At 42.5% G+C, this 13,121-nt stretch overlaps 1 protein-coding gene across 1 annotated transcript in view; it reads left to right on the top strand.

Moving 5' to 3' along the window:
- Nucleotides 1-13,121, top strand: part of ARFGEF3 (ARFGEF family member 3) — a 190,354-nt gene that overhangs the window by 85,441 nt on the left and 91,792 nt on the right. Inside the window, exons 8-10 of the mRNA XM_050787319.1 lie at nt 1,295-1,373; nt 9,670-9,774; nt 11,218-11,551. Coding sequence (XP_050643276.1) covers nt 1,295-1,373; nt 9,670-9,774; nt 11,218-11,551 — 518 coding nt within the window. The remainder of the gene's footprint in view (nt 1-1,294; nt 1,374-9,669; nt 9,775-11,217; nt 11,552-13,121) is intronic.

Raw genomic sequence — 13,121 nt, 5'->3', positions numbered from 1 at the left:
TATTGCTGCATTTAAGATCTTAATTCTGAGGAACAGCCATTTATTTCTCTTTCCCTGCCTTCCTCCAACTTTACTTTCTCTCTTACATACTTGCCATTTTCTCTCCATCTTCCTTGACGTCACCATCATCATTCATTTATACATTCATCAGATACTTAGAGCCACATTTGTAAAGACCTTTACAGGTTTTTATTTTAGGGAACAAATGCTTCGACTTGCTGTTTCACGTAGCCTGACAATTCTGTGAAATTAGTATTATTTACTAATACTAATGACAGAAGAAAAACTGAAGTTTGCCCAAACTCACACAATCAGCAGTTTTTGACGTGTAGTTGAACAGATTCCAAATTTCCCACTATGCTTCTGTGGGAGTTTTGGTTCTAGTTTCTGGAAACTAGAGCACATTTAGAGGGAAATTTTATTTTTCCGACATCAACTATTGCTCCAGTATCAACAAAGACCATGTGCCCTGCAGATGCTCAACAAATAAAGTAGGTAAAGATCTGGCTAAATTATTTCGCCCCATTTTTCTCTGATTTCTTAGTTCCATAGCCCATCTTTTCCCATGCTGCCTTATTTTATCTCTCTGGGATACTATTCTAATCAGCTCAGAAGACCCAGAAATTCAAGGGTCAGAATAAGGAATACACACATGGCCTAAATATTAAGAAAATTGTTGTCTATCATGATGTTTTTGAAATTACTAATTTCCCTTTGGTAAGTGTGAATTTTATTGATAATAAAAAACAATCTATTATTTTCTTTTGGGACTATCTTTTTGAGTGTCTTGCTTTAGAAAGAATAATTATAAGCCATGTGCGGTGGCTCACACCTGTAATCCCAACACTTTGGGAGGCTGAGGGGGTGAATCACCTGAGGTCAGGAGTTCAAGACTAGTCTGGCCAACATGGTGAAACCCGTCTCGACTAAAAGCACAAAAAATTAGCTGGGTGTGGTGGCAGGTGCCTGTAATCCCAGCTACTTGGGAGGCTGAGGCAGGAGAATTGCTTGAACTTGGGAGGCGGAGGTTGTAGTGAGCCAAGATGGTGCCACTGCACTCCAGCCTGGGTGACAGAGTGAGACTCTGCCTCCAAAAAACAAAAAAAGGAATAATTACACTTAATTCTTATCATTTCTGTGATCATCACTTTGGTGGCCTAAGGGCTTCTCCACATCTGAAAATCATCTTTTCAGTCTCAAAAACCATCTAAAGTGGAGGATGGGAAGGACGGTTCAGGGAACTTGTCATGCCCTCTGTTGATGTCTCATGCCTGTAACCTCCTCTGTTTTGAAGGGTCAACAGTAGAGTCCCTCTGTGATGATGTTGTCTCTGTACTCACCGTCCTGTGTGAGAAGCTGCAAGCCGCCATAAAGTAAGTGCCCTAACCATTGCCGCTTTTCTTTACTGGTGGTCTCCTTCTGAAATAACCTTTGTCTACAGCATCGATTCAAATTATGGATTGTAAGATTATAGGGACTCAACACTGGTATTTACTAAGGAATATATTCTGAAATTTGGCACAATTCAAATAACCAAATACCATTACTAGAGTATATAACTTTCTGCTGTGACAATGGGAACACAATACCTTACAGAGAGCAATTGCTTCCTGGAGCATGAAGCTGAGTGGGAAGAATCTTGGGCTGAGTGCTAGTTGGTGTAAGAGCCGGTCCTGTCTCGGCCAGATCTCAGCTGTGTCCCGGTGCGTGACTCTTCTCATCAAACCGTGCTGCCCTCGTTGGACTGTGTAATTTATCTCTATTTCTTCTGACATTCTAGAGCCTATGAGCTCACACAACTGGCTTTAAAAAGAGCATGTTACTCTGACTTTTACTTTTTGTTTTTGCATATCAATTAATATCTGAGTTCACTTAGGTGATGCCTGCTGCTCCATCTTTCCGTGCAGTCGTTAACAAGACAACCTGTTTACTGTAGTAAAGCCAAATCATAAAACACCAGAATTTCAACATGGGATGAAAAGTCTCTACCAGCTACATATGTCATGAATTGCAAAATTCTTCAATACATTACAATTCTGAAGGGCCCTTTGAATTGTGAAAAACATTAAACTATCATTCATTTGTAACTAGGACATCTGATGATGCAGAAAACTTACTTGCTGAATTTTAAATGCAGGAATGAGTTGGGAGAAATAGTCTAGTTGTAGGCAAGAATGAGGTGTCTCACTTTGCTGGAAATATTGCAGAAACTCATCTTTTAATTTGTTTGGCTTTTGGTTTCTCAGAAATTTAGGATTATTTTTTAAGCTAAGCTTAGAATTACTCTTAGAAGTTGTTGCCAAATGGTTTCTTCATCAATTCTTCTGTTGTTCCTGTAAGTCACCTCTATATTTTGACCAAAGTAAGCTCTCTTTATTGAGGCACTTCAAGGTCAAATAGAAAATAAAATAGTGATACCAGGGTTGGGGTCGGGGAGAGGAAATAGGGAGACATAAGCCAAAGAATTCAAAGTAGCAAATGTGTAGGTCGAATAAGTCTAAAGATCAAATGTACAACATGGGGACTATAGTTATTAATAATGTATTGTATTCAGGATCTTTGCTAAATGAGTAGCTTACAGCTGCTCTTGCCACTGGGCTGTGGATGGGTGGTGGGAGGGAATGAGTAACTATGTGAGATGATGGATATGTTAATTTGTTTCACTATAGTAACCATTTTAGAATATATATAAATCCTATAACATCATGTTGTAAACCTTAAATATGCAAATAAAATTTATTTTTAAAAATGAAAAGGCCTATTTAATACATGGATAGTATAAACCAAAAAGAAATAGCACTTTTTCTCTACCCCCCACCCTCAAATTTCTCCCATCCCTGGACCCTGGCAGGCTAGGCAGGCAGCAGGTCTGGGCTTCCCCCTGCTCAGGAGGGCTGAATCCCACAGCAGATGGATGTAAATAGCTCCTGCTGTACCCTGCGTAGGTCCGCATCTTTCCTGACCATGGAGTGTTGGAACAGTGGAGCTGGCACTCAGATTACCATCCTAACTGAGGGCTCTAGCACCAACTGCAGCGACCCCATCTTTAAGGCCCCCATGCCACCTGCTTTGCTTGGGACAGTCCCAGATTATACCTGTTGTGTAATAATTATAATTACCCTCCTTCACTCTCAAAGGTGTTCTGGTTTAGGTCATGTGTTCACTTTACCCATCAGTGACCAGAGGTCTGATCTCTTCTAGTGCTAAGTCCTCCCCCTCCCCATCCAGTTCCCTCCATGATAACACAGACAGCTGGTATAGCAGAGTTGGAATATGTTTCTATTGGCATATTTTCTCCTAAGACACAATCAGGAGTGATGTTTAATCACTATTGGCTCAACTACATTATCTTTGTTGGATTACCTGGGTTAAAACCCACACGTTGCCCCTTACTGGCGTGTGACTTTGGACAAAGATCTGAACCACCCTAAGTTTGTATATCCTATAAAATAATTAATATACTATTTCTTATGGTAATTACTATAATATTGTATAGAATATCAGTAATACAAAACACATTGATGTTTTTGTAAGATCGAATGAGAAAATACTCTTAAAAGACTGCCAATGCCCATCAGCCACAGAGCTCCAGGAACACCTGAAGTTAACAGGATTCATTTTAGTAACTTCTTATGTGAGGGAGCCTGTCCACCATGGGAAACCACAGGACAGTAAAAGGGTGTTAGGAGGGGTTGTTATAGGATTTTAGCATGAGTTAGGTGACTTAGAATGGGTTATAAATTGAGCGTTCTGTTCAAAGATTGGGTGCTGTCAGAAAGTAGGCGCAATTCTAGCACTGGGCATCTTAATTTTTTCTAGCAGGCAGGACCAACAGATGGGAGCTAGAGTTGTCATAGAAGAAGAGGTGGGAGTCAGTCATAGGGGAGAGGGACATTTGTTCATTTTTGTGGTCATACGGAGCCCTTTTAAAAAAGAAGACCTCTGTTCAGGCGTGGCCATTGATTGGCTTTCATCCTGTTCCAGCGCATTCATGGTGAGTCCTCATCTGATGTTAACAGGTGAACTTGTTTGTGTTCACCAGGGGACACCGCAGCCTCGCTGGTGGCAACCAGGTACTGCCAGCTGTCGGGGGTGCTTCTCCCTGACCCCTGCTCCACCCCCACGTGCTAGCATTGGCAGGGAATAGCACGAAGACCACCAGAACCGCAAAAACTATGAAGACTGTATTTGTTACTTCATAAGCAAGGGAAAACTAATTAGCTAAACTTTTTTCTGAGTAGTTTTCTAAGGGAAAAATCTGGAGTTTTTAAGTGCCAGAAACGTGGGAGAGGCTCATGGTAGTTATGCCAGTTAGTAATTAAAACCTAACTAGAGGTCAGGAGTTTGAGACCAGCCTGGCCAACATGGTGAAACCCCATCTCTACTAAAAATACAAAAAATTAACCAGGCGTGGTGGCGGGTGCCTATAATCCCAGCTACTAGAGAGGCTGAGGCAGGAGAATCGCTTGAACCAGGGAGGCAGAGGTTGCAGTGAGCTGAGACCGTGCCGTTGCACTCCAGCCTAGGCAACAAGAGCAAAACTCCGAAATAAATACATACATACATACATACATACATACATACATACATAAGTCCCTAGTCAGCAGGATAAGGCAAAATGAGTCTGTAGGCCCAACATGGATAGGCTTAAAACATACCATTGTTCATTAGTCAGAAAAGCTAGGTTCAGTGAGTGCCTGGCATTCTGGGATTCAAGTTCACGGTTCTTTAAACCTGGATGGCTCCAGCCACCCAGAAATCCCCATCAGCTCCAGGAATCCCTCTCATCTGTAGGGCAACCATATGACCTGGTTTACCTGTGGGTATTTAAGGTTATGCCTATAATGTAATTATTATAAACACTCAGTTTTGAAATCTAGGAAGTACTGCTGTAAGTAGAATTATTTTTGATTGCGCAGTGTCTAGCATGTAGTAAATATTTGACATACATTTGCTTTAAACTGGTTTGTTTGCTTTTAGAATAGTTGCTGCTAATTCTAGTCATCATACAGTTAAGAACACTGGGCTGTGTACATCAGAAATTTGACTGTAGATTGTTAGGAAAATGCATTGCACAAACACACACTGAAAGTGCTCACACATACATATTAGAAAATAAAGGTTGTAGATTTCAATCAGTCACTGAAAAACAAAGCATTTCTTAACCACATGACTTAAGAATAGGTATTTTGTTTTTGTTTTTTTGAGACAGTCTTACCCTGTCGCCCAGGCTGGAGTGCAGAGGCGTGATCTGGGCTCACTACAACTTCTGCATCCCGGGTTCAAACAATTCTCCTGCCTCAGCCTCTTGAGTAGCTGGGACTGCAGACATGCGTCACCACACCCAGATAATTTTTTATATTTTTGGTAGAGATGGGGTTTCACCATGTTGGCTAGGCTGGTCTCTTGGTGGCTCACACCTGTAATCCCGGCACTTTGGGAGGCCCAGGCAGACGGATCACTTGATGTCAGGAATTTGAGAATAGGTTTTAAATGGAGAAAATAATTCACGTGCACATTTTTCTAGGATTTCTCATTGTACATTGGATCGAAGATGGCTTTAGGCATGTTATTTTAGAGCTTAATGATTTTATAGGATTCTCAGTCTTGCTTGATTTTCCAGTACAATTCCCCTGGTCATAGTTCTGCCTCTAGAAATTGATTGCTTTGTTTGATTTCAGTATTTGCCATCATGACTCTATTACCCTAAGATGGGGGCCTTTTGCTAAAGATGCTGGGGGCACAGGATGCTTAGCGTAGCTGTAAGGGAAGACTTTATGTCCACCTGGTAAGATAGTCCTGTGCCCCGGCTACTCTCACTCTGGTGCTTCTGTTCATTCTCCTTGCTAAGTTTTCACTTGTGTACCATTGCTTCTGATTTTGCTAACTTAATTCCTTTATTTCTATTAGCTAAACTTGATGCCTCTTCTACCCTCTGAATAGGTTATTCCTCTGAAATTACACTAGAATCAGTATTTACTAACCTCAACAGCCATTTCCAAAATTAGTGCCTCTTAGGGCTTTAGCTCTGTAGGGGTGTGTGTTCATGATATGCTTGGTCTCTTGGGAGGATTCAGAAAATGTATTCAGGAATGTAGAACACTCCCTCGCATGCCTTGGCAATGTGGTATTAATAGAATCCTATGTTAGGCAAGTTGAGTTACATGATGCTTTTTAAATCCAAGAATTTCAGGAAGGATAATTGGGCTTAGAAAGATACTTATTCTCTGCCTGTTTCCCATCACTCTTTCCCTGCTTCCCTCTCCTCCTAGAACAGAATGTTAGAGTGAAACCTATACCAACGCAGGCTTGGAATCGATGGGGCCTACCAAAGCATTCCCACTGTCTGTGTTAATTCCATTTCTCTCCTTACACAATTACTAAATTTCTTCTCTCCTTTAACTAAATTCAAATCTATTTCTAAGGGAAGCAAAGTCAAAATGGTTCAAAACAAAACCCTAAGAACTCCAGAGATACAAAACGTGCTAGGTTGCCCTCCCAGTAGCCTTGCCAGGAGATGTGGCTGCTTCGCCTTCACGGCCCGTGGGTCCACGCCTGAGCGCTGTTCTCCACAGATCGTGCACCTCGGAAGAAGTTCAGTGATGAGCAGAGAACGAAACCAGCAGATACTCAGCCTGTCAACCATGAAATGCTCAGACAAAAGACCAAGGAAAGTGACTTACAGCCCTCCTAAGTGGACAGGTTTTTCCCTGTGTGTTTTGAAGGAGTTGGCTGGTTTCTAGGCTACTTTTTGCCTTGTGCATTCTAGTTGTTTGTGTAGGGCCGGCTGTTATATGCATACACAATGTGTGCGTGCGCGTGTGTATCTAGTGGAAGGTACTTACGTTTTAAACAGCTCCTTTAATGGTGTGACTCATGCACGGCCACGATCACCTGTTTTCCAGACTGCTGCAACCCACGCAAAAGCTGCTGCGTTCAGTCTCCAAGGAGACTCTCAGGCCAGTTACCTTGGCAATGCGTTCCCTGTCAGTGAGTCTGATAATCTCGGGGTTGAAGAATTCACCGTGGCACACTTTGCCAATAGCTTAATGACTCATAGCTTTCCTATGGACTTATTTCCAATGATTTCAGAAATTGAGAGTCTTTTTCGTTTTGTGATGCTAGACTGACAATTTGAAAGAAAAAGAGAAATTTTTGAATTGGAGCATTTAATAATTCTTCTTCTTAATAACGGGTCAAGTGATTGGTCAGAATGATTAACCTAGACTACAGTGAAGGCCATCCTTCCAGAAGTGATTTTTTAAATATGGCTTACAATTGATACCATGGCCCTCTGATTTGTCCTGTCCACTCTCTTCCTCGTAAAGCAAACAAATTGAACATTCTGAAATACAGATCTGGTCATGTCACTGTTTTACCTCCAAATAAAGTCCAGACATCTTAGCGTGGCCTACAGGACCCTTCCTGATCGGGCCTCTGTCCACCTCTCAGGCTGATCCATCCTCACACACTGTGCTTTAGCCACAACCTCTCAGCCCAGATCCCTTCCTCCTCCACCCCCACATTTTGTGACACCTCTTCCTGTGCCTCACCATGCCACAGTCTCCTACTTGAACTTGAGAATCTACTAAGACAGCATGTCCTGTGGATATTCTTTCTAAGAAGGTACTCCTGCCATATGGTCTCACAGAACCTTGTGTTAAGGTATTCGTTCACAGCCCTTCCCACCCGTGCTTTATCTACTGGCTTATATGTCTGTCCAGTCCCATAAGAGTGAAGAAACCTCCTGTTTCATGTCAAGAGCTACGTCGTGGTCAAAAGCGTAGGGAAGCTTGTAGGACTAGAAGCCTAGAAATGTGAGGTCCTTACCTGGCCCAAGAATGGCTCATGATTTCTTACTCTTCCTCCATCCATCACCTTCCTCTTGGCAAATAGGAATAATTTTTGTGGAGACTCAGCCTTTCCCCATTTCTTCTTCTACTCTCAAAGGGTGTGGTAGACAGAGTATATCCAAATATAAGTGACTTTCCCTTCTACAGAATAATAACATTATTTAATCATTATACAGCTCTCTTTAGACAAGGGAGATTTTAGAATATGGGTCAGGAATCTTTTTCTATAAAGGGCTACAAACTATCTCTGTCTCTTGTCTTTGTTTTTGTTTAGTTCTATAAACCTTAAAAGAAAATAAAAACAGTATTTTTAGTGAAGAGGCCACAAAAGGCTTTCGGGCATAATATCAATGTTGGGTTATTTAATGGCACATAAATAAAGGACTCCATCCCTCTTACTATCCTGTGTCTTACAATTGCACGGTCTTTCTCAATTTGGCAGTTGTGTGGATGTAACCTCTGGCCCTGGCAACTGTCTACTGTTAACTTTTCTTTGCTTCCTTCCTCTCTCTTCAAGTTTCTAGTTGGCCTGTCATGAGCATTTCTGTTCCTTCCACCCCCTTCTCCTGGGACTTATTTGAACTGTCAAAGACACTAGACTTCCTGACTTCCTTTGGACATTTATTTATTTTAAATTAGGTGAAAGAGACACAACCAAAAATTATTTTTATAAGCAAGTTTTTCCTTTTTCTGAGTATTCCCATTCCACATTACTGAGTGAACTCTCTAAGAAAGGATTTATTATGTGTTTGCAATAAACATGTCCCTGAAAATTAAATTCTTCCTTAGCCCTATCTGTCACTCTTGTCACCTACCTGGATTTTAATACTTTCTGGTAGGCTGGGGAGAGAAGTTAATCTGGATATTAGGAATGTGTTCCCCATAAAGTTGTCTGTTTTCTTCATCTGGCTCTGTTCCTCTATGAGGAACCCCATAATAATAACTTGGACACAAAATAATTTCTCCACAGAAAAATCACGTTTCCTCAATAAGGAAGAAAAGTCTAATGCAAGTTCATAAAGTGTTCACCAATGAAAAGATAATGTGGTAAACAGTCTCTTGAAAGGTTTAGATAATATAAAAATTAGCATTTCTGCCATAAACTACGGACTTTAGTTAATATATCAATTTTTAATTAATTGTGGCAAATGTACTATACCAATGTAAGGTTTAATAATAGTTCAATATGGTAACTCTGTTTCATGGTCAGTTTTTTGTAAATCTCCAAGTGCTCTAAAAAGTAAAGTTTATTAGTAAAAAAAAATTCACCCAACTGTATTATTTTGCTGAGGTTGCTGTAACAAAGTGCCATAAACTGAGTACCTTAAACAGTAATTTATTGTATTACGGTTCTGGAGCCTGTAAGTTCAAGATCAAGGCTTCAGTGGGGTTGGTTCCTCCTGAGAACGGAGAGAGAAGGATCTCCTCAGGCTTCTCTCCTCACCTTGTAGATGGCTGTCTTTTCCCTGTGTCACTTCACACTGTCTTCCCTCAATGAATGTCTCTGTGTCCAAATTTCCATTTCTTTAAGGACAGAGTCATGTTGGATTAGCATCCCCCCAGTGAACTGAGTCTAACTTGATCACCTCTGTAAGGACCTATCTCCAGATAAAGTCACATTCAGAGGTGCTGGAGATTAGGACTCCAACCTGTGAATTTGGGGAGAGAGACAGAGTTCAACCCATAATGCTAACCTTCCCCCAAAAACTAGCACTTTGGTAACGCCTACCATTTTTCCAAGCATGTTTCCACACATTACCTCTTTAATTTTGTCTTGTCTTTTGTCTGCATTTGTGTCGGTTCTGCTCTTCCACAGTGACAGCCAGCAGCTGCAGCTTCTCTACCTGGAGTGCGTCCTGTCTGTGCTCAGCAGCTCCTCCTCCTCCATGCACCTGCACAGGCGCTTCACGGACCTGATCTGGTGAGTACCCACTCCTGACGCCCCCATGCTGACACTAACCCAAGGGCTTCTGCTGGCTGTGTCTCTGGGTCCCTCTCCATGAAGTCCATGACCCACCAGTAGTAGTTTCATCTGTGCATAAATGTCATAGAGAGAAAGCAGGGAAATTGTGGCCAGGTACAGTTGCTCATACCTGTAATCTCAGCACTTTGGGAGGCCGAGGCGGGCAGATTGCTTGAGGCCAGGAGTTCGAGACCAGCCTTGGCAACATGATGAAACTTAAGTCTCTACTAAAAGTATAAAAATAGCTGGGCATGGTGGTTGTGGGCACCTGTAATCCCAGCTTCTTGGAAGGCAGAGGCATGAGAATTGCTTGAACCCAGGAGGTGGAGGTTGCAGCGAGTGGAGATCAAGCCACTGCACTCCAGCCTGGGAGACAGAGTAAGACTCTCAGAAAATAATAATAATAATAATAATAGGCCAGGTGCAGTGACTCACACTCCCAGCACTTTGGGAAACCTAGGTGGGCGGATCACAAGGTCAGGAGTTCGAGGCCAACACAGTGAAACCCTGTCTCTACTAAAAATACAAAAATTAGCTGAGTGTGATGGTGGGCGCCTGTAATCCCAGCTACTTGGGAGGCTGAGGCAGGAGAATCACTTGAACCTGGGAGGTGGAGGTTGCGGTGAGCTGAGATCGCGCCACTGCACTCCAGTCTGGGCGACAAAGCTAGACTCTGTCTCAAAAAAATATATAATAATAATAAAGCAGATAAATTGTTTTGTTGACATCCATCAGACCAAAATCCGCAGAAAAACCGATGCTGATTATGGCAGAATATGCTTCCAAGGCCCTCTTTGGTTTATATCATAGGATCATGAGATACCAGAACCAGAAAATTTTTCTGTGTTTTCAGCTCGTTCAAAAAGCAGATAACTTATGCAGGGAGCAAGAGATACTGAGCTTTACTCCTAGCCCTAGCTCCATCTCAACCCAAATACCAGTCTCTTAATCATAGTCAGAGATTCCCAGAAGTCACAGGCCCCGCAGGCAGGCAGCTGGTTTTCGGGATCCCCGGGCTTATCGACAGGAAGGAAGCCAAATGGCAGGTGTCAGTGTGGAATTTGCAATTAACTTCTCAAATGGTAAATAATTTTGTTATTTATAGTAATATGAAACTTTATAACAGCCATTTAGCATTTTGAGTCCATTTCTTCACTTATGATGGTTTCTTAATGCTTCTTTTATATATTATTTCATTCATGCTAGCTCAATTTATGAGTAAAAGTATCGTTGAAATACCCAGAAATGTTAGAGAGACTTAGAAAATGGGCAAAATGTAGCCAAAAGAAGAAGCAGTAAAGAGCCCCACTCTTGTCATTTCTGCAGCATCTGTTTACTCGCAGAGTAAATGTTATCATTTGTCTTGTGGGGAAACTTACTTTTCTCACCATCTCTTCCCAGGAAGAACCTCTGCCCTGCTCTCATCGTCATCCTGGGGAATCCAATTCATGACAAAACCATCACCTCTGCTCACAGCAGCAGCACCAGTACCAGCCTGGAGTCGGACTCTGCGTCTCCGGGAGTGTCTGATCATGGCCGGGGATCAGGCTGCTCCTGCACTGCTCCAGCCCTGAGCGGGCCCGTGGCTCGGACTATCTATTACATTGCAGCCGAGCTGGTCCGGCTGGTGGGGTCCGTGGACTCCATGAAGCCCGTGCTGCAGTCCCTCTACCACCGAGTGCTGCTGTACCCCCCACCCCAGCACCGTGTGGAAGCCATCAAAATAATGAAAGAGGTGAGGAGGCACTGGAGATCGCCACCAGGTTTACAAGGTTTACAGGTTACAAGTTTCGCATACAAGAAACGCTCAGAAAAGGCTTGTCAATCACTTGCCAGAACTTCATTGCTGCCTCATGGTGTCCACTAACGAATGCTGTGTCTAGAGTCTGTGCGTGCGAACGTGTATTGCGAACCTGGGTGAGAGGGGTCAGTGATGTTCAGTGATGCAAAACCATTTGAGAATCGAGCTAGTGCTTGGTAAGACTCTGTTAGATGTGCACCTGACCAGGCCCATGCTGAGATTTCATTCTTCTACCTTAGGTGCTGTTTGTGCAGATATATGTGTTTATTCGCCTTTGCCAACGTTAGATTTCAAAATGATTTTATACTCAGGTGGCACATTATCCCAAAAAAAAGAGCTTTGCCAGTCTCTGCTAAGAGGAATCCTTTGTTCCATTCTTTTGCCTCATTTCTCCCAAATGTCACGACCCCAGCGAGAACATAAAGGTTGTCCGGATTGCAGTAGCCATCCCAGTGTGCTGCTTCGTAGTTTTGAGGCAGAATTAGGCTTATTTTTGAAGGTGCTTCAAACAAAGATTCCTCTGCCTTCTCTCAGCAAACCAAAAGGAAAAGTCATCAGTGTTTTTGTATTTGTGAATCTGATCATAAAGGTCCAATTGCAACATTGCATTTCCTTTTGGTATCTCACCCCTGCAAAAACCAGAGTAGCAAAATTCCCTTGTTGATGATTAATTTATTTTAAGCAATCATTGCCGCCAACCAATATCTGAGAAGTTAAATTTGAATTCTTTCTTGGTGTTTTAATGAGATTTTATTGTTATGACTATTGGAAAGTTCTGACCCACTATTTCTAGAAATTAAGGAGTGGCCCAGATTTAATGGCTGTTAAGAAAAATCTATGAGCCCATGATAATATTTAAATGCAGCATGGACCCTCGACTGATTATTTTCCTGAGTAGCCAATTAAGAATGTTACTTCTTTTCCCCACCAGAGCTTCAGGCAATGGAGATCAAAAGGCCAGCTTTAAGAACTGATCTTCACTAGATGGGCAGATATAATACAACTTTGGAGGCCGGTGAGACTAGACCACTCTTCACCACTCAGATAGCAGTGGCCCTTCCCCAGGGTCCTCCCCTGCACCTGTTCAACTTGCATCCTGGAGGGGCAAGCATGGGCTTCCTCTGATTAGCAGATCCCCAGGAAGATGGGAGAGAAAGGGGCTAGCAAGGCATGCTCAGCTCCTTATCCTAAATTCACCAGTCTGATCAGGGGCTCTTCCTATACCTAGAAGAAATGAGAGGAAAAGAGAAGAGAGGCCTAGAATTTTACTGCACTGGATGTTCCTCCTCATAGAAATGTGATGCCAGAGGAAAAGGAAATTCCCTCCCACAAATAAACTTAGGCTTGAGGAGGTCAAATGGTTTGCCCAGAGTCCCAAAGAAAAAGAAGGTGCAAACCCTGGACCCACTGACCCTAATCCCATGATCTTTTGCTGTATCATTCTTATCACTGGACTTGACTCTCACATTGCAGTGCAGATGACCCCCAGCAGCCTGTTTCTTGG

This window comes from Macaca thibetana, chromosome 4 (genome assembly GCF_024542745.1).
Source record: "Macaca thibetana thibetana isolate TM-01 chromosome 4, ASM2454274v1, whole genome shotgun sequence".
Lineage (NCBI taxonomy): Eukaryota > Metazoa > Chordata > Mammalia > Primates > Cercopithecidae > Macaca > Macaca thibetana.
This window is presented reverse-complemented; position numbering and strand designations above follow the sequence as displayed.